The sequence below is a fragment of the Solanum verrucosum genome, unplaced genomic scaffold (assembly GCF_900185275.1).
Source record: "Solanum verrucosum unplaced genomic scaffold, falcon-dt-bn FXZP01000149.1, whole genome shotgun sequence".
Classification (NCBI taxonomy): domain Eukaryota; kingdom Viridiplantae; phylum Streptophyta; class Magnoliopsida; order Solanales; family Solanaceae; genus Solanum; species Solanum verrucosum.
This window is the reverse complement of record NW_026020295.1, coordinates 578,935-600,432: the sequence shown is the minus strand read 5'-3', so window position 1 is coordinate 600,432 and position 21,498 is coordinate 578,935. Positions and strand designations below refer to the sequence as shown.

Here is a 21,498-nt window from a genome sequence, read left to right as displayed (position 1 = left end):
GCCATTAAAACTCACAAACTCTCTACTCCAATTTCTTAAGCGGTAGAGCCTGATGTGTGAGTTAGGACTTAGACACACGTTCATGGGTCCGAAACAAAAGTGTAGAAGGGTGGACGTACACATTGTCCATCAAGTTTTGGTATCAGATGAAGTCCTTATAATTAATTGTTCGATACACTAAGCAAGGTATTTTAGTGGAGAAGGGTAGCCCATTAGAACAAGAAAAAACAAAAGTTTTAGGTCTGTTGAGAATGGGAATCGAACTAGCTAGAAAGTTTAAATATGAAAAAGTAAACACACAAAGAGGATTCAACCTCTACTATATATTACTACTACAAAACAATTAATATTAACCAGTATAATTTTCCGCCGAATGGACCAAACAGATTCTTGTGTTACTTCAGTAAAACAAAAATGCAATCATTTTACAAAAGAGGAAAAGTCATTGCTTCACTCTTGTCTCAAGAATAAAGTATTGCTGGGACATTCCATTTCTTCTTTTCCTTCATATATACTATGTTTTGCTTTGTTGATTAAAGTATTTGTATTTTCCTTCAATTTTACTTATTCTTTTTTACTACTTTTTCTTTTTGCTCTGCTATAAATAATGAAGAAATTGAACACTCAGTTTATAATTAATTGATCATCTTTGAGAGCATTCTTTCTAATCACAAATATTTTTATTTTTCTCAATGGATATACTTATTAATGCTGTAGGTGGCATTGTTGTTGAGGTGGGAAAGTTTGTATGTAAATGCATCTATCCAAAGATTGAAAATATTGTCCGTTTCTCGTCAAAAATTGAAAATCTAAGGGAGGAAATGGAGAAGCTAACAAAGTTTAGAGATGAAATCAACGGAAAGGTGGTGAAAGATGTGGGAGAAGGCTATAAAACAAAACCAGATGTTATCAAGTGGATCAAAAATGTTTGCGAGCTGGAGGATGAATGGGAAACTATGCAACAAAGCATTGCAGCAGCTAAGACATTTGCGTATAAATGCTGTCCAAAATGGAGCCTTCGCTCTCAAGTCTCCACTCAAGCACAGAAGATTCAAGATCAACTTTTCAGGCTTAAACAAGTCGGAGAAAGCTTTGAATCAAATTTGATGGTAGAAAATTACCAGATGAAAAGAGTTGAGTTCATCGCGGGACCATCAGTAGAGGGTCAGTCAGCAGCAACAAGGAATCTCAACGAAATCCTACGACTATTGGAAGATGATAAGGTAATGTTAGAATTAATCCAAAATTTTATTTTACGCTTTCATACTTGCTAATTTCAACCAACTTGACTTTTATATGTGCCTTTTTCTAAAAAAATAAAATAAAATTCAACCACAAATGCATGTAACACAATAGTTTTTTCTTAAAAATCTAATCTTCAATTTCAACCATCTATATATCGGAGCTTCATGTTGAAACCTTATATCGTGACAATAGAAAAAAATAATATTCAAACTATGAATATATGTTGTCGATGGTTGTGAGAAATTTCACCTAAATCTATGTACTGTAAACATACTAAAAAGTGAGGGAACAAAAATATCGGTGAAAAAAAGTCCTTGCCATATTGAATAATCTCAATTACAATTTATAGACATAGAGATAAACTCTAATAAAAAGTCCTTTTGCCATATTGTGCTTCTTCCATTCTACTTTGGGAAACTAGGACACAAAGGTGATATAAACAAATCTCAGAAAGTCACTCAACTAAGAGCTCATTTCGAAGAAAGTTATTCAACTTTCTTTATAACCTCAAAGTCATTCAATTACTACATCTGCCCACTTTTAATTGTCATGTTGCGCTTTTCAAAAGTCAATTTGACAAATTTTTCAAGTTAAATTAGATTACATTAATTCGATGTTTTAAACAAAAAAAATTAGATATTCAAAAATTATACAAAAAATACTTTAAATTTCAATTTTTCGCATATCAATATGATAAAAAATGCATAAAATGTTAGTCAAAGTTCTTATAGTTTGACTCTAAAAAAAAGGAAACCATGACAAATAAAAGTTGATTGAGGGAGTATTTTTTTTCTCACAATAATTGACTTTCTTTTATAATTTCAAAGTCATCCAACTATGAATATTTTACCTACAAAGTCACTAAAGCCACTCAACCAATTTAAATGATTTTTTTTTAATTAAATTTTGTTGAAATACAATATTTGTTTTAAACTATTTTCTTTAAGAAAAATAATAAGATGTTCATTTAATTATTTTAATAAATTTTGTTGAAACACAAATTTTGTTTTGAACTATTTTAAAAAATAATAATAAGATACTCATTTTAATTATTTTATTAAATTTTATTGAAATGCAACTTTTGTTTTAAACTAATTGTTAAAATAATTTTGTTTCAACAAAATTTATTAAAATAAACATCATATTATTTTTGAAAATGTTGTGTTACTACATGTAAATTGAATTCTTAGGAGAAAAAAAAAGAGTAGGTAATTTTATTGGTTCGTTAACTTCATATTTATTGTAATTTGGAAATGAGTTTAGAACATTATGTACATGTAAACATACTAAAAAGTGAGGGAACAAAAATATCCGTGAAAAAAAGGCATGGGAAAAAGAGATGAAAGATAAGAATTGACAAGCAAAGCATGAGTTTGGTCACCCGTAGGACTTATATTTATAATATAGAATAACTCCATATTTATTGTAATTTGGAAATGAGTTTAGAACATTAACTTTGAATATAAACTGGGACAATTGAAGAGTACTAACAATATTGAGGTTTACATAAAGTTTTAGCCAGTATAGTGCTAGTTGGGTTGGTGGGGATTCAGTATTTTCAGTTTAAAGTTATATTTCAATAACATTTAATAAAATAATTAAAATGAGTATTTTATTATTTTTAAAACATTAGTTTAAAATAAAAGTTGTATTTTAACAAAATTTAATAAAATAATTTAAAATGAGTATCTTATTTTTATTTAATTTTGAACAAAATTGTATTTCAATAAAATAAATAATTAAAATAAGTATCTTATTATTTTTTTTAAAAATAGTTCAAAACAAACATTGTTTTTCAACAAAATTTGATAAAAATAATTAAAATAGCATCTTATTACTTTTTAAAAAATTTAATTTAAAACAAAAATTGTATTTCAATAAAATTCAATGAAAAAATCATTTAAAATTCGTTGTGTGACTTTTTAAGTTAAATATCCATAGTTGAGTGACTTTGTAGAATATCTATAGTTGAGTGACTTGGAAGTTATAAAAAAAACTTGAGTGATTTTCTATGAGAAGAACTCTTAGTTGAGTGAGTTTATGTGTGAAGAATACTTAGTTTGTAGAGAATAACAGAAGAAAAATATAATCGGAAAACCTTCTGCTAGCCCACGATCGTTAACTAATCGGAAGATTTAATTAACTAAGAGGAAGTTAGAAAGGAGAAGACCTATTTTGAAAAGAAGAACTTGGTTATGGAAGAATACTCTTTGATTTGGGTTGTTTACAAATGACAATGACCACCCCTATTTATGTTTTATGTTGTGACGAAAAGATGAAAACGAAAATCCAAAAATAAAGAACACCAAGTTTAACGTGGAAAAATCCTTCAAACCGAAGGTAAAAACCACGGGATCGACAAGATCCGAATTGCTTCACTATAATAATAAGAGGGTTACAAATATTCTCCTAATTAATGGCTACACAACAAGTGCCAAAAGTGAAGAAACAATTGCCACACCAACAAAAGATAAATAGAAAGAAAATCACCCAAACCCAACTATTGCTCGGGATCTAAATCCGATCTTCACCGTTCAAATCAAACGCCGAGGTGTTGGGAACACTCAGTCAAAATTTCAGTCCGATCCAACGGTTAATTAATCAAGAAACGCAATCTGAAGGTTGCTAGTCGGAGAAAAAAACTACAGCAAAAAGAACTTTTTCTTCTCTCCTCTCTCTTGTTGAAAGCTCTCTAAAAAAACCTATCTTATGTCTTAATGTCTTTCAAAGACAATACTAATGAACAATTGAATAATTCTCTCAAACCGTCTTATTTATAGAGTTGTGCTTTTCCTTATAAAGCTAAAATCAACTCCAAATAGAACTACAATTCCAATCATTTTCCCAATAGAAATGGAAATCAAATAAGATAAAGAATAGTTCCAATTCTTTTCCAAATAGGATTAGACCATGGACCTTTGACTAGAACATGGGTCATAGTCCAACAAATTTCCCCTTCAACCAAGGGGATAAATGAACTTCAAATGGAGGAACTCTTAACAGGCTTCATGCCTGCCACATTTCTATAAAACTCATGCTTGTCTACGATCACCACTTTTGTAAGCATATCTGAAGGATTGTTATCAATGTATATCTTCTCAACCTCAAATAATTTCTCTTCCAGAGCCATTCTAATCCAATGATACTTTCTACTAATATGTTTGGACTTATAATGAAAGGTAGAGTGCTTGGTGAAATAAATAACACTTTGATTATCACAAAATAAGACAAATATTAATTGTTCAAAGTCAAGATCTTTGATAAACTCCTTCATCCAAAGCAATTCTTTGGCACCTTCAATGATTGCAATATATTCAGCTTATGTGGTAGATAGAGCTATGCACTTCTGTAGTCTTCATTGTAAAGAAATAAGCCCCCCTCCAAAAGTGATCAAATAACTAGAAGTTGATTTTGAATTGTCAAGATTTCCTCCTAAATCAGAGCTTGTGTAGCATACAAGTTCAAGCTTTCCACTACCAAAGCATAACTCCATATCTAAAGTACCCTTCAAATATCTTAGTATCCATTTCACTACAACCCAAATGATCTTTTCCATACCAACAACATATGCAATATATATCTGGTCTAGTGCAAACCACAACATACATCAAACTACCAACCGCAGAAGAGTATGGAATACATGAAATCTCCTCCTTCTCTTCATTAGTAGATGGACTCTAGGACATACTCAACTTAAAGTGTTTAGCAAGAGGCGTACTAACCACTTTTGCATATGTTATATTGAACCTTTTGAGTACTTTCTCAATATACTTCTTCTGGGATAATGATAACTCCTTTTTGTGTCTATCTTGATGAATTTGTATTCCTAAAATCTTCTTTGTTGGCCTCAATTCCTTCATCACGAACTCTTTGCTCAACTCCTTCTTGAGGACTGCAATTCTAGATTTATTTTTGCCAACAATCAGCATATCATCCATATAAAGTAGTAAGATAATAAAATCATCAGAGAACTTTTGAAAGAATACACAATAATCAGAAGAAGTTTTTTTGTATTCCTGATTTTCAATGTTAAATTCAAACTTCAAGTACCACTGCCTTAGAGCTTGTTTTAAGCCATACAAGCTCTTTCTCAAACACAATTTTCTTTTCCTTTAACTACAAAACCTTCAGATGTAAATATCTTCTTCTAAATCACGATGAAGAAAGACAGTCTAGACATCCATCTCCTCAATCTCTAAATCTAGACTTGAGGCTAAGCCTAGAACCATACGAATAGAGGACATTTTTACAACATGAGAGAAAATTTCATGAAAGTCAATTCCCTTTTTTTGACCAAAACCGTTGACAACTAACCTAGCCTTATACCTAGGTGCAAATGTGTGTTGTTCTTGCTTTAATCTGAAGATCCATTTATTTGTTAAAGCTTATTACCTTTCGGTAACTCCACTAGCTCATATGTGCCATTCTCGTGAAGTGACTTCATTTTGTCTTCCATGGCTTCTATCCACCTATTTCTATGAGCATCTAGCATGACTACTTAAAGTTTCTATCTACATGTGATAATAAAGCTAAAATAGAAAATGTGGGGTGACACCCTTCTTATCAATAAATACTTATTTATTCTTATCAATTTTTTCTGACACTTTTTGTTACTTTTTTCTTAAAATAATTATTGCCTCAATTTTTATTTTATTTTTTCTAGCATTTTTTTTTATAATTTTGGATTACTATTTATCTAATTTCTCAAAATTTTGGATTCTTTTGTCATACTAAATACAATATGTTTTATAATAATTACATTCAATATATTAAACAATATGTCGTAGGAACGAAAAGAAAATTGTCATTTCAAAAAAATAACGGTTAGATTATAATTTATTATGGTTAAGAAAGATAAAGATATTATTTCAATATCCCATAACCACATTCAATACATAAAAAATTAATTGAATAACTGTAAATGAAAAAAGAATAACCATTTAAGGAAAATAAATATTTAAAATAACATAATAATTAAGAAAAGAGTAAGACATTATTTTAATATCCCAATTTGTAACTTTTGACCCACTACTCAATTAAACCGAAAGTGCATTTGACAATATTAAAGGGTTATTAGTTTAATATGTTTTCTCATTCTACAAATTATATTCAATTAAACTTAGTTTTAAAGATAAAATAACGGCTCTATTTAAATTATTATCACTATATTTCAAAAAAAAATTATCATGAAAAAGCTTTTCTTGCTCCTTATTTTGATTTTTTACTATTATTATTTTTTCAGTCATTTTTCAATGATTTTTTATTTTGATTTAAAATTTAATATTTAAACTTAAACTCTGATGGTACAAATTGATGTGGAGTAGAATATAATAAATGATGATTCTTCTACTAAATAAGAAGATATAACGAAGTCACTTGCTGATGCATTTGTTTAGTATTACATTGGTATTTCACATTATGAGATATTTTTTAGACATTTAAGAAGAAAGGTACACCAATATATATATATATATATATATGTTGCATATTAAAGGATCAACTTCATGCGATAAAAGAATTTGTTATTAGCAAATATATTACTTATTTGATAAAGAATATATTCTTCCTCATTTAATAGATGTAAAATTTGTCAAGCTTTAATTTTTATTTTACAATCTTCATATTATTAAAACAAATAATAATATTACGGTTAAACAATAGAAAATTAATCAAAAATATTTAATTTTTGACGATCGCGCAAAGCGCAGTCTAAGTTCTCTAATATGTGATGATGATTCATATATATTTACATTTTTGTCCAAAAAAGATCGTAAAATAGAAGGGCAGTAGTCACCTTTATAAGGACACTAGTTCTGGACACGTGAGTCTCCTAAAAACATTATATACGTAATACGATATAAGTTATGTCAAAATCACATTGTAATAAGTATCAGAAACTATTCAACAAAAAATACAACTTGAAACAGATGAACTATCAACCTATTCAAATAACTCCTTTATTGTATGTCAAATGATTAGACATTCGATGAACAACATGACTTGATTGGGTGATTACATTATTAAGTTACATTTTTATGTTATTAGGTCCAAACATGTGATATATTAGTATCAGAAAAATGAATATACAAAAATGATTAAGTAACTCTGATTTTACTGCAGAAGGAAATTTCTATATACATAATACTTTGTAGTTATCCTTTATTATTTCATCCACTGACGGGTGAGGATTAGGAATATTCTTGATGTTAATTTATATAAGAATTTAACATTTTTTAAAAATTATATAAGATTTTAATATAAATTCATCATTAATACTAATTGATAACCGAAGGAAATCAAAATGTTTGGCAATCAATAGGATTTGATTGAATCACATACATCCTCTATTAATATATATGTTATCCATCCCACGGGAACTTGATCGTGCTTCGTTTGATCCTTGAAGTAATTGTTAAAGAATCAATCTTTTCTCTTCGATTGATTATACATGTTCTCTCTATTGTTCGAATGTAACATTATCCCTTGATTTTTTAAAATTATATTATGGAAATTGTTTTGGAATGATGATTGAAAATGAAGCTTAACAAATTTAGCATCTATTATAGATTAAATAAGGGGTGGTAGATTCTTAATCAATAAGTCAAAATATATACTCTAATAATGTTTTTGTTTCATTTATATGGCACTGAATAAGCATTTCACAATATGTTTTGATGTAACTACGTGCTTTTTATTGGAACACCAATGAGGTTTAACCTTTAAAATATAACATATATTTCAGTATATTTTTTTCTTTGAATATCTATGAGCTATGCTGTGAAATTATATAATACTAAGTAAGTACATCATCACGTCCTATACTATAAAGAAATACAGAGATAGTTAATACTATAAAGAAATACAGAGATAGTAAAATAATTATACGAAAAGTATTATAAGTTGTAAGTTTTCTCAATATTGATTAAGGTTTGTATAATTTAATTAAATAAATTTCAAGAAATGAAAAATATCACACAAATTGAGATGGAGGAATTGTACCTTTTTCGAGTTTCTATGAATTCTGAGAACAATTTTGTATTTGATGTTGTAACACTCTTCATACCAAATTATTGTTAAAGCTCTGGTGAATCTTCTTCTGCAATCAAGACACGTTAGCTTACCCCAATCAAATAGCTTCTACAATTGTAATGAGTAGAAAACATGAATAATGAAGAAATATGAAAAAACTAACGAAAATTAATTTATGTATGAGCTGCTGAGGAAAAATTATTTTATAAATCAATAGAGAAATAGTAACAGTTGCTGGAAACTTTCAGACTTCTTCCATAAAGTTTGTAGCAATTGATTGTGGTTTCAGTTTTATTTTGTTAGTAACTTTTAGCATTCTTCAGTAAGGTGCATTTAAAATATATTTTTAACCGAGGCATTTTTTAAGCTGCAAGTCTTTTTTGGTATTTAAGCAAACAAGATAAAGCAAAATAATAGGAAAAAATGAAAAAAACGAAAAAAATAAACAAATAAGAATCCTAGCTTTTAAGAGTGTGTATTTATATTTTTGTCCATAAACACATAATAATAATGTTGAATGTAATGTTATAATTAATGTGTATTTACATTTTTGTCCATAAATATTATTACTTTATAAGGGCATTTTCGTAATTCAACTTTTAACTTGGGTGCTTCCCACTTTTAATAATATATGATTATGATATTTGAACTTTTCACTTGAAGTTAGTATAATATGATATATATGACCATTGATATACTAAATTACTATATTTTTGGGTACTTGTATCAATATTTTAGGTATGCATCATTGGTGTGGTGGGTCCAGGAGGAGTTGGTAAAACAACATTGGTAAAGAATCTGAACAATGAGCTTCTAAAGATTAATGTGTCAAATTCTAAATTGTCTTTTGGTGTTGTGGTATGGGTTACCGTGCCCAAACCACCAATAGACATAAAAAAGATTCAAGCACAAATTGTGAGCAGATTAAACCTGAAGGTAGATAGCGAGGGAAGTGAAGTAAGCATTGCCAGCAAAATCTTGGAAAGGCTCAACCAAGAAAAAAGTTTCCTTGTCATACTAGATGATGTTTGGGATGCTATAAATTTGGATCATGTAGGTGTGCCCCAACCCAAAGCTCACACAGGAAGCAAGGTTATTATAACTTCTCGTTTTGGGGATGTTTGTAAGAAAATGAAAACAGACATCGAAATGAATATTTCCACATTGAAGGAAGATGAATCTTGGCAATTGTTTATCAAAACTGCAGGAGATGTTGCCAATCGGGAGAATATTCAACCAATTGCAAGGGATATTGCAAGAGAGTGTGGCGGTTTACCTTTAGCAATAACTGTTATTGGGGCATGTATGAGCGGGAAGAACAGGGTCGAGGAATGGGTAGATGCTTTGGATTCACTTAGAATGTCTGAACCTTATGACAAAGATGTAATAGATGAGGTTTACAAGGTCATCAAGTTGAGTTTTGATTATTTAGAATCTCCGGATACTGGAAGCAAAAGGAGAGGTGACATTAAAAGTTGTTTTTTGTATTGCTCCTTGTATCCTTTGATTATTCCCATAGATGATCTCATACATTGCTGGTGGGCAGAGGGGTTCCTTGGTGAATTCGACACATACGAAAAAGCTTATAACAGGGGAATCACAATAATTGGGAGTCTAAAATATGCCTGCTTGCTAGAAGCCCATGAGATGGATTGTGTGAAGATGCATGATGTGGTTCGTGATGTTGCTAAATGGATAGCTAATTCCTCTAAGCTGGATGAACACATTTCTGTTTTTCAAGCTGGAATTGGGTTGACAGAGATATCACATACTACTAAAGTGTCAGCTTCTGTCAAGAGAATATCTTTCGCAAGCAACAAAATTGAATATCTACCTGATTTCTTCACGGAATGCTCAAACACAACATCTTTACTTTTGCAAGACAATGAATCCCTTGTGAAAATTCCCGATAAATTCTTTTGTCATTTCCAGCTCTAAGAGTTCTGAACCTGAGTCGAACTGGTATTAGAGCGCTGCCTTGTTCCATCAACGAGTTATGTCAACTACATGCTCTAATACTACAAAATTGCCGCATGTTGAAAGAGTTATCACCTATTGGTAATCTTTGCAATTTGCAATTGCTTGATTGTGATCGTACAATGTTACGTTGCCTGCCGGAAGGAATGGACAAGTTGACAAATCTGAGGGTTTTAAATATTCCTGCATCTGATATGCAGAGCAGCATCAGCCAAGGATTTTTCCTCAAATTTTCTAGCATTGAAATAGTAGATATGATGGGTAGCTGTCTTGGAGCAACTTCTTTTGATGAGCTATCGACTCTACACAATCTGACTTGTCTTTTTATTACATTGGATAGCTCATCGATTATCAATAGAGACTACACCTGGATAAAAAGATTGAAACGATTTTGTATTGAAGTTGGGAAAACTTCAATTTATGTACTATTAAACAAGTCAAGAAGGGATATAAGCGTCTCCAAGTGTGAAACTTTTAGTAACGGAGAGCTCTCAGGCATGTTGCAGTTTGCTTCACATTTGTACTTGGTAGATTGCATGGGTCTCAGTAAGTTGATTGCGAACAAAGAGAGTAGTTTTAATGGATTAAAATCACTATGCATTTACAACTGTTGTTGTGATTTTGGACCAGTGGAAGAAGGAATTAGTGGACAGATTGACCCTCTTCCAAATCTGGAATATCTCAGCTTCTTTTCTGTAGATCATTTAAAGAGTGTTTCTGATTTCGGTCATTTTCTGGGTCTAAGATTTTCCAAATTACGCCGTTTGGATATATCCTTTTGTCCAAGAGTAACATATCTTTTTAACGCGGTTGGTTCTGCACCCAAGCACTTGGAAGAAATAAATATCCACCAATGTGTGGAACTGGTAGACTTGTTGGTGCTACGCGGTGGCTCACTTGCCAACTCAGAAACTCCATGGGTCCGGAAGTTATCTTTGAGAAGCTTGCCAAAATTAGCAACTTTTGGGGAGGCACAGAGTATGTGGGAACACCTGGAGGAACTTGAGGTGATCAAATGCAATGGAATAAGGAAGTTGCCTCTCTCTATTCAAACCTCCAAAAACATCAAAATAATAAGAGGAGAATCACAAGAATGGTGGAGCCAACTGGAATGGGATGATGACAACTTCAAATCAAATTTACAGCATTGTTTCAAGGAATACTACTGGAGCAAGTTCCTGGTGATGTGCCAATTAACTTTCACATTTCTTAATCATAATAATAATAATATGAAAATGCCTTTAGTATTATACTTGATTATTCTTTTGCCATAATATATAATTGGGAAAATGCATAAGTACCCTCCCAGCCTATGCCCGAAATCCCAGAGACACACCTAACCTTTACTAAGGTCCTATTACCCCCCCGAACTTATTTTATATGTAATATTCTACCCCTTTTTGGCCTACGTGGCACTATCTTGTGGGCCCAGCGCATGTTGACAATTTTTTCAAGGATAGTGCCACGTGGGCCAAAAAGGGGTAGAATATTATAGATAAATTAAGTTCGGGGGGGTAATAGGACCTTAGTAAAGGTTAGGTGTGTCTCTGGGATTTCGAGTATAGGCTGGGGGGGTACTTATGCATTTTCCCTATATAATTTGACTTGGCTTTAGCTGACATCTATGTCCTCCAACTTTGACTCTGCACAAATAGACACTTAAGCTTATAGTATAAAATTGAACATTCATCCTAGAATGTGGCAATTTTGTGTCATATGTGGCGTCTTACATGTATTATGGATGACACGTAAGATGTCTATGTCTTCTTGTTCAATTTTATACAAGTTTAAGTACCTACTTGTGCACGCCCAAAGTTGGAGGGCATAGATGCATGCAAACGGAAGCCAAGTTAAAGAGCATATTTATGTATTATGTCTATTCTTTTCTATGCCATATTATATCTTCTCATGATCACATTTTGCTATAATAATAAATCTAAATTAATCGTTCAATAAAAAATGTAAAAAAAAAAAATACGATCAAATATATATACCCCTATATGAATGTTCTTTTTTTAAAAAATAAAAATTAATTTTTTCACTTCTGTTAGAGGAAAAGGGTATATGTGCTTCATTTGTGTAATAATAGGTATATATGTGTCACTTTTATTACGAATGATATATCATCTCTAAATGTCAAAGATGGAGGGTATATAAAACCCTTTTCCCTATATTGTATTTGTGTAGCAAAGAGGTCAGCCGGTGATCATATTTTTGCAAAAATGCATGATTATTAAACAAACTTTTCATTTCTCTCTAAATACATTAGTAGATTGATCACTCAGCACTTTAATTATGATCCTTTGTTTTTTTACAGAAGAAAAGTTTGTATAAATTCATATTACGTCAGAGGGTGAAGAAGATCTTGACCCTCATCTGTAAAGGCGAGCTTTTCGACGCAAATGCATAAGGACCACTGCTGTTTTGATTTTCTTTTTTTTTGCTAGTTTCGCTCTATGAGCAGATTGAGCCTGCAGCGCTTTGTGCTTCAGGCAGTTCCTTGTTTGTTCTAATTTTGCTTTCTGGTTCTGATATTTTTGATTGTACATTGAGTGTTTTCGTGTTTTGGTTGTGTTGTGTGATCATCTTGTTAATTTGTATTAATAAACTGGTATTGTTTCTGGTTTTAAAACATTTTAGATTTAGCACATGATCTTGATTTCCTCTATCTATAGATATGTTCTCATAATAACACAGATAAATCCGCTATCGAGAGGTGTTACTTTACCAATCCTAATGAAGTAACAAGTCTCATATCATTCGGAACATTTCTTTTTCTGTTTTCCCTCTATCTGTCCAATTTAATTTACATATTTTTCTATATCTATTTTGGGAAATAGAGAATCTGTCAGATATTAAAAAACATTCATGAGTGGTTCAAATTGAAAAATCCTCACTCAAAGGTTGTGGGGACTCTTAAGATTTTTGTTGTCCTTCTGCAGTGGATTGCTTCAATTATTGTCAGTCATGTTGCATAACGGCGGAACCAGAAGTTCGAGTTCTAAATTAACTAATCATTTGTACATATTTAAGTCGTCTCTGTTGGAATTACATTGCAAGTTACTCCAATTATTCTGCCCTTTTTACTTGTACTATACAAAAGTAGTGTTTTATTGTCTTATCTCTTGCTAGTGACTTTCCTTTTATTCTTTTTCCTTCCTATCTATGAATGTCAACTGGTTAAATATAGTAGGGCCTGAGAAGGGAAAAATATATCTTTGTATACCCCTCTCAAATATGTCATCGAATTTTGAGAACAGATTCATCCATGCCATTATTTGGCTCATCTATGCTATTTCACTTAATAAATAATGGCATGGCCAATCATGGTCTATTAAGCATTTAATGGCCAATCATGTTGCATAAACTCCATTAATGAAATAAGTAATCAATGTTTTCTCCACGAGATACATCCGATGACAATTAATTTATACATATACTTACCTTGGCAACCTGAATTTCAAAATCATCATGATCTGTTTCAACCGTGAAAAATAAAGATGATTTTTTGGAGATATAACAAATCCTAGATATTTAGTGGAACTTTCTAGAGTTTCGTAGAGTAATATCTTTAGTATTTGTATGTATCTAAGAAAAGTGTAGATGTTCTAGAGAATTAGATATTTGTACTATGGAAAAATGCTTTGAACTACCACATCTAATATACTTACTATACTTAGTAAAGGACGTTAATATATATAGATGGATAGATTAGAAATCATCGGTTTTGGGCCTATACACATACGGAGGATGGTTCAAATCTTTGCTTAGAAGGTGCGGGGCGTTACAACTTCTCTCATACATAGCAAGGGACCTGATCGATTTTTGTAGCATCTAAGTTGTCATTTGAGATTAGTGTCTTGTACTCTCATATTGTAGATCTATTCCTATACTATAAAGGATAATAGATCATGTTTGTGAGTTGAGTTTGTATTTACTTGTTGCTTGAAGTTATTGGAGTTTTAAGAAATCCTGTGTGACAAGTTGTGATTTTTCCTCCTTTGAGCAAGGAGGTTTCCACGTAAACATCTATGTTTCTTACTTTAAGCATTTACATTACTTCCTGTTAATAGTAAAGTCAAGAGACCTGGTCTCGTGACTAGTGGTGGACTCATATAAACCAACAAGACCGTATGCCAAGGATGCTCGAGGATTTTTTTGGTTATAATCCCCAATCCCCTTCAGTTTTGGTGTCAGTTGAAGTCCTTATAATTTTTCGAGCCCTGTTCATCGCATACAAAACACTGATATTTAAGGGGAGAAGGATAGAGGGGCGGACACATTATTCACCGAGTTTCAGACCGTGCACCTTTGCACTCGAGGATTTCTCGGTTATAGAAAAAACCTTTTTCAGTTTTTGTGTCTGCTAAAGTCCTTATAATTGTTCGAGCCCATCCATACATAAAGTGTGTATTTTAGTGGTTCAAAGTATGAAAGAGTAAACACACAAAGAAGCCAAAGAGAGTTCAACATTTACTACATATATTACAAAAAGTTAATTTTTTTTTTTTTTTGGTAACAACAGTAAAAAGATTACCATAACCACCAAAGAACAATTACAACTAAAGAGCACCTTATTTCTATTAGTAGAAATGAGGCCTCCAACAAAACAAACAACGAATTACATCTCTAATTCTCTAATAAAGCTTCTATAATTTTGTGCTCTCTTAGTTTTACTAAGCAAACGTATGTTTTGCTTTGTTGATTAAAGTATTTGTATTTTCCTTCAATTTTACTTATTCTATTTGCCTTCTTTTTTACTTTTTTCTTTTTACCTTCTCTCAAAATTCTGCTATAAATAATGTAGACACAGTCAGTTTAATTGATCCTCTTTGAGAGTAATTATATCATTAGCATTCTGATCAGAAACAAAATTCCTTTTTTCTTTATCTCAAGAATTGTTCAATGGAAATACTTGTTAATGTTGTAGGTGGCTTTGTTGTTGAGGTGGGAAAGTTTGTATCCAAATGCATCTATCCTAAGATTGAAAATATTGTCCATTTTTCGTCAAAAGTTGAAAATTTAAGGGAGGAAATGGAAAAGATAACAAAGTTTAGAGATGATATCAAAGGAAAGGTGGAAGGAGCTGAGGGAGAAGGCTATAAACCAAAACCAGATGTTGTCAAGTGGATCGAAGATGTTCACGAGCTAGAGAATGAATGGGAAACTATGCAAGAAAGCATTGCAAGGGCGAAGAAGCTTGTGTATAAATGTTGTCCAAAATGCAGACTTTGCTCAGAAGTCTCCACTCAAGCACGGAACATCCGAGATCAACTTTGCAGGCTTATAGAGACTGGAGAAAAAATTGGATCAAATTTGGTGGTAGAAAATTTCAGGATGAAAAAACTTGAGTTCATTCCGGGACCATCAATAGAAGGCCAGTCAATAGCAAAAAGGAATATCAACAAAATCCTACGATTATTAGAAGATGATAAGGTAATGTTGGAAGTAATCCAATAGTTAATTCTAAATCTTTTATGATTTGATAGTTGCTAATTTCATTAATTAGAGTCTAATTAGATTTTATAGTCAAAAGTAGATATTGAGCTGTTGAAAAACCTAAAAAGGCATTTGAAAAAGTCCTGTTGCCATATTGAGCTTCTTCCGTTGTACTTTGAGATAAACGCCTTTTCGTTTGGGTTCCACCATTTTCTACCATCAACCCAACTAACTAGCTAGCTTGCTTAGGTGATGGTAGTAAAGCCAAATTTCGGTGTCTATTTTCATTTGCTTACAAACATCCAAAGAACTAGACTCAAGAAGTTATAATTACCTTGCTTCTTGCGGGATCTTTAGGTAGGGGCAAACGTACATCATCCAAAGAAAGATATTTTAAACATTTTCACTTGAAGTGTTCCCACTTTTAGCATAGAATGATATATGACCATTGTTGCATCTTTCGCTTGTAAGTAAATTATATTTTGGTATTTGAATCCTTTTAGGTATGCATCATCGGTGTGTGGGGTACCGGAGGAATTGGGAAAACAACATTGGTGAAGAATCTAAACAATGAGCTCCTAAAGATTGATGTGTCAAATTTTAAACTGTCTTTTGGTGTTGTGATATGGGTTTCAGTACCCAAGCCACCGATAGACATAAGAAAGGTTCAAGCACAAATTTCCAGCAGATTAAACCTAAAGGTAGATAACGAGGAAAGTGTAATAAGCATTGCCAGCAAAATCTACCAAAGGCTAAAGCAAGAAAAGAGTTTCCTCCTCATACTGGATGATGTTTGGGAAGCTATAGATTTGGCTCATCTTGGTGTGCCCCAACCTGAAGATCCCGCAAGAAGCAAGATAATTGTAACCTCTCGTTTTTTGGATGTTTGTAGGCAAATGAATACGAGAGCAGACACCGAACTGAATGTTTCCACATTGGAGGAGGATGAGTCTTGGCAACTGTTTGTCAAAAATGCGGGAGATGTTGCCAATCTGGAGCATATTCAGCCACTGGCAAAGGAAATCGCAAGAGAGTGTGGTGGTTTACCTTTGGCAATCACTGTTATTGGAACATCTATGAGAGGCAAGACAAGGGTCGAGCTCTGGGAAGATGCTTTGAAATCACTTAGAATGTCCGAACCTCATAACAAAGATGTAGAAAAAAAGGTCTACATGGTCATCAAGTCAAGTTTTGGTTCTTTAGAATCTCAGGATATTGAATTATCCTCAGAGCAAAGAAGCAAACATGGGAACAAGAAGAGAGGCGGCATCAAAAGTTGTTTCTTGTATTGCTCCTTATATCCTGTGGATATTCCAACAGATGATCTAATAAATTGCTGGTGGGCAGAGGGGATCCTCGGTGAACATGACACATATGAAGAAGCCTACAACAGGGGAATCACAACGATTAGGAGTCTTGTAGATGCCTGCTTGCTAGAAACACATGAGATGGATTTTGTGAAGATGCACGATGTTGGTTCGTGACGTTGCTAAATGGATAGCTAATACCTTTGGGGATGACCACACTTCTGTTTTTCAAGCTGGAATTGGGTTGACTGAGATATCACATATTAAAGTATCAGCTTCTGTCAAGAGAATATCTTTCGTAAGCAACAAAATTCAATGTCTACCTGATTGCTTCACGGAATGCCCAGAGACAACATCTTTACTTTTGCAAGACAATGAACCCCTTGTGAAAATTCCCCATGAATTTTTTTGTCATTTCCAGCTCTAAGAGTTGTGAATCTGAGTGCAACTGGTATTAGAGCACTGCCTTGTTCCATCAACAGTTTATGTCAACTACGTGCTCTAATACTACAAAATTGCAATGGGTTGAAAGAGTTACCACCTATTGGTAATCTTTGCAATTTGCAATTGCTTGATTGTGATAATACAAGGTTACGTTGTCTGCCGCAAGGAATGGACAAGTTGACAGATCTGAGGTTATTAAATATGCCTGAATCAGATTTGGAGAGCAGCATCGGCCAAGGATTTTTCCTAAAATTGTCGAGCATTGAAATAATAAATATGATGGGTAGCTGTCTGGGATCAACTTCTTTTGATGAGATATCGTCTCTACACAATCTGACATCTCTTTTTTATTAGATTAGATAGCTCATCAATTTTCAATAGAGACCACACCTGGATGACTAGATTGAAACGGTTTCGTATTGAAGTTGGGAAAACTTCAATTTATGTACCATTCAACAAGTCAATAAGGGAAATAGTTGTCTCCAAATGTGAAACTTTCAGTAGCAGAGTGGTCTAAGGCTTGTTGCAGTTTGCTTCACATTTGTACTTGGAAGAATTCATGGGTCTCAGGAAGTTGTTTGCGTACAACAGTTTTGACGGATTAAAATCACTACACGTAGAAAGTTGTTCTTGTGATTTCGGATCAGCGGAAGAAGGAAGTGGACATCAGATTGACCCTTTGCCAAATCTGGAACATCTCAGCCTTGTTTCTGATTTCAGTCATCTAAGATTTTCTAAATTACACCGACTGGATATTAACATTTGTGATAGTTTAACATGTCTGTTCAATGTTGATGGAGGTTTTTCTGTACCTTTGGAAGAAATTACAATTAGCTATTGTGAAGAGCTGGTAGAGTTGTTTGTGCAATGCAGCTCAAGTCAAATTCCAAGAGTCCGGAAGTTGGTGTTGAGATACTTACCAAAATTAGGAACGTTGGGGGAGCCATGGGAACACCTGGAGGAACTTAAGGTGATATCTTGCAATGAAATAAGGAAGTTGCCTCACTCTATTCAAACCTCCAACAACATCAAAGTGATAAGAGGAACACCAGAATGGTGGAGCCAATTGGAGTGGGACGACGACAACTTCAAGTCAAATTTAGAGCATTGTTTCACGGAATCCTACTGGTGGAAGGATCAAAGTTGACGTTACCTCCCCGCATTCAAGGAATCAGGTGATATTTGATTTTGTGTTTCTTTTTTTCTTCTTCTGTTCAAAAGCTTTTATAATGTTCAGAGTCATTTCACCTAAATAGCTTTAATGTTTTGGATTAAATGCTCAAATTGTTTTACAAGAAAGATGAACACATATGGTGTGTTCCGTATGATGGAAAATAAGTGAGTTTCTTACTTATTTTCTTGTGTTTGGTATGTACGCAAACATCATGGCACTCAAGTCATGGTTATTAGCATTTTACTTAATAGTTCTTTGATTTACATAGATAAAACTGATCATTTCAATAAGGTTTTAGACCCACCCTTAGCTTTATCTCTAAAGATATATGCTTTACCAAAAAGATTTTCTGAATATTTTTTATCGTTTAAGAGCGATAAAAATACTAGCAATGTGGACACTATTTTGTTGAAATTTTTTCTCCCTCTGTCCCAATTTATGTGGCACATTTATGATTTCTAGAGTTATACACATTAATTTTGACTATGAATCCGTACGCGAAAAATTCATTTGACTATGAAAATTTGGAATGTGTCACATAAATTGAGATTGATGGGAGTAAGTAGTAAAGATTGACAATAATGCCTAAGCATTGGAAAATATTTTCTAACAACCAAATACCAAAAAGGCATAATACATATATGCACAAATAGACACTTAAATTTGTATTCAGTTAAACATATAGACACACATTGTAACATCCGACAATTTAAAAATGAATATGAAGAAGCTTGAAATTTGGAAATAGTCATTTTTGGAAAAATTTAAAATCTGGAAAATTTGGCTAAGTGTGGAAATCAGTGAGTTTTTGGCCAACTTTGAGCAGTCATAACTCCTAGATCAGGATGATTTAGGAGTAGTTCCAGTTATGGTTTCGAAGCTTGTGGAACGATCTTTCCAACGCCACTGAGTTTGCTCGATTCCGAGTTCGTATGAGCGAGTTATGATCTTTGAAAGTTGGGCAGTTGGCAGGGATTCCGTTCCGGAAATTTAAGGGCATTTTGGTCTTTTCACAAATAATTTCTTTTGAGCTTATATTGTTGTATTAGGCTGATATTTGGATCATTTTGTCCCATTTTGAAAGAGAAAGAGTTAGGGTTCAAGAGAAGAAGAAGAGAAGAAGGAGAAGAAGAAGAGAAGAAAGAGGAGATCAACAAGATTTGTCAAGATCATTGTGGATTTTCGTCGGGGGTGATCCCTATCAAGGTATGTGAGTCTTTAGTGTGGGTTTATCCTTTCCCCCCACATACCAAGCTCGTTTTTATGATTTGAGAAGAGATTGGATTTGTTGTTGAAGTTGTTGAAGTTGTTAGTTGTTGTTGATGTTGTTAGTTGTGTTGTTGAAGTTATTGTTGGTTGTGGGACAGGATTGGGCTGTGTATTTGAGTTGTGACCTATTGTATATTGAGGGATTTTATGATCCTTAGTGTTGGTTGGTTCATACCCCCACACACCAACTCGTTTTTAATTCCAAGAGAAGATTTATTGGTTGTTGAAGTTGTAGTGGTGTTGTGTTGAAGTTCTTGCTGATTTAGTACAGATTTCTGGCTGTGATTTTTGAGTTGAATCTATTGTATAATAAGGGTCTTTATGATTCTAAGTGTTGCTGCTGAAACCTTGAGGTTGAGAGGGTTTAGAATTGGAAAGAAACAAGGGGAAAAAGTCGGATTTTTGGGGAAAAAGGGGCTGGGCTGTTGCACCTCTCCTAGTGCCAAGGACACCAATCCTTCCCTTTCATTCACCATTTCTTTTTTTATACATGTTCCTAGGTATTATACCTATGTTTCCTAGTTGTTTCCAACACTCCAAGGTACTTCCAAAAGTCAAGTAAAACTACAAGTCAAGTGAAGTTAGTTTCCAAGTCAAGTGAAGTTAGTTTCCAATTCAAGTAAAGTTAGTTTCCAAGTCAAGTGAAGTCAAGCTTAGAAGTAAGTAAGTCAAAGCAAGTCTTTAAGGTTTTCCAAGAGTCTTCATTGAGCGTTTTAACTTCATTCTAAGGCTCAAGTTCCAAGTTAAGTATTGAGTTTCAAGTCAAGTCAAAAGTTAAGAGTTTCATGTTAAGTTAAGAGTTTCACATCAAGCCAAGAGTTCAAGTAAAGTAAAGAGTTTAAAGTTGAGTTCTTTTCTCAAAGTTATTAGGGAACTATGTATTCCCAAAGAAGTTTTAAAGAAATGTTTTTACATTTAAACAAGGTTGGAAACTGAGATTTCCAAAAAGCCTTCGGGCTAGTTTTTGAGTAATTATCTCATATCAGCAGGAAGAAATATGTTTTAAAAACATAAGAGCCAGTACATTTTTGGGAGTAGTATCGAGCACCGAATTGGGGGAGCGTTCAAAGAACCCACAGCCCCCATAGAACCATGTTAGCCACCATGGGTAGAAAAGGATCATACTTTTTAGATGAATCCTTTTCAGATTAGACTAGTGGATCCATTAGGCAGTTCAGGTCTTATACCTTTGGCCGGGTATAAGATGCTCTGGCAGCGTGAGGTCGATCGTTGTATCATCACTATAGCTCTTATGTGATGGTTGTCGGTTAGAGAAACTCCCACAGCAGTTATTGTATTTTTCATACACAGAGATTATTGTATTTTTTATATACATCAGTTCATTGTATTTTTATACACATTTCAGGCTTATTGTATCCTTGTATACACACAGAGTTCATAGCATGTTTTAAGCAATCTTTCTTTATATCGCACTTGTTTTAAATTGCCTTATATTGAAAGAAGTCAGTCAGGTTGAGTTAAGTTGAGCCAGGTAAGCTATTCAGTTTCTTCCAGTTTTCCTTCTAGCCTTTGTTGCTTAGTTTTCCAGCTTGCATACTCGTACATTCCATGTACTGATGCCAGTTGGCCTGCATCGTTTGATGATGCAGATTC

At 33.0% G+C, this 21,498-nt stretch overlaps 1 protein-coding gene and 1 pseudogene across 1 annotated transcript; both read left to right on the top strand.

Annotated features, from left to right (window-relative positions):
* The first annotated feature begins 692 nt into the window (after positions 1-692).
* On the top strand, positions 693-9,880 carry LOC125834688 (disease resistance protein At4g27190-like). The gene is made up of 3 exons (XM_049513824.1): positions 693-1,223; positions 9,013-9,678; positions 9,794-9,880. Exons 1-3 carry the CDS (start codon positions 693-695, stop codon positions 9,878-9,880), a joined length of 1,284 nt encoding a protein of 427 aa, XP_049369781.1.
* A 5,250-nt stretch (positions 9,881-15,130) lies between these two features.
* On the top strand, positions 15,131-18,729 carry LOC125834742 (disease resistance protein At4g27190-like; annotated as a pseudogene).
* Positions 18,730-21,498: the final 2,769 nt, after the last annotated feature.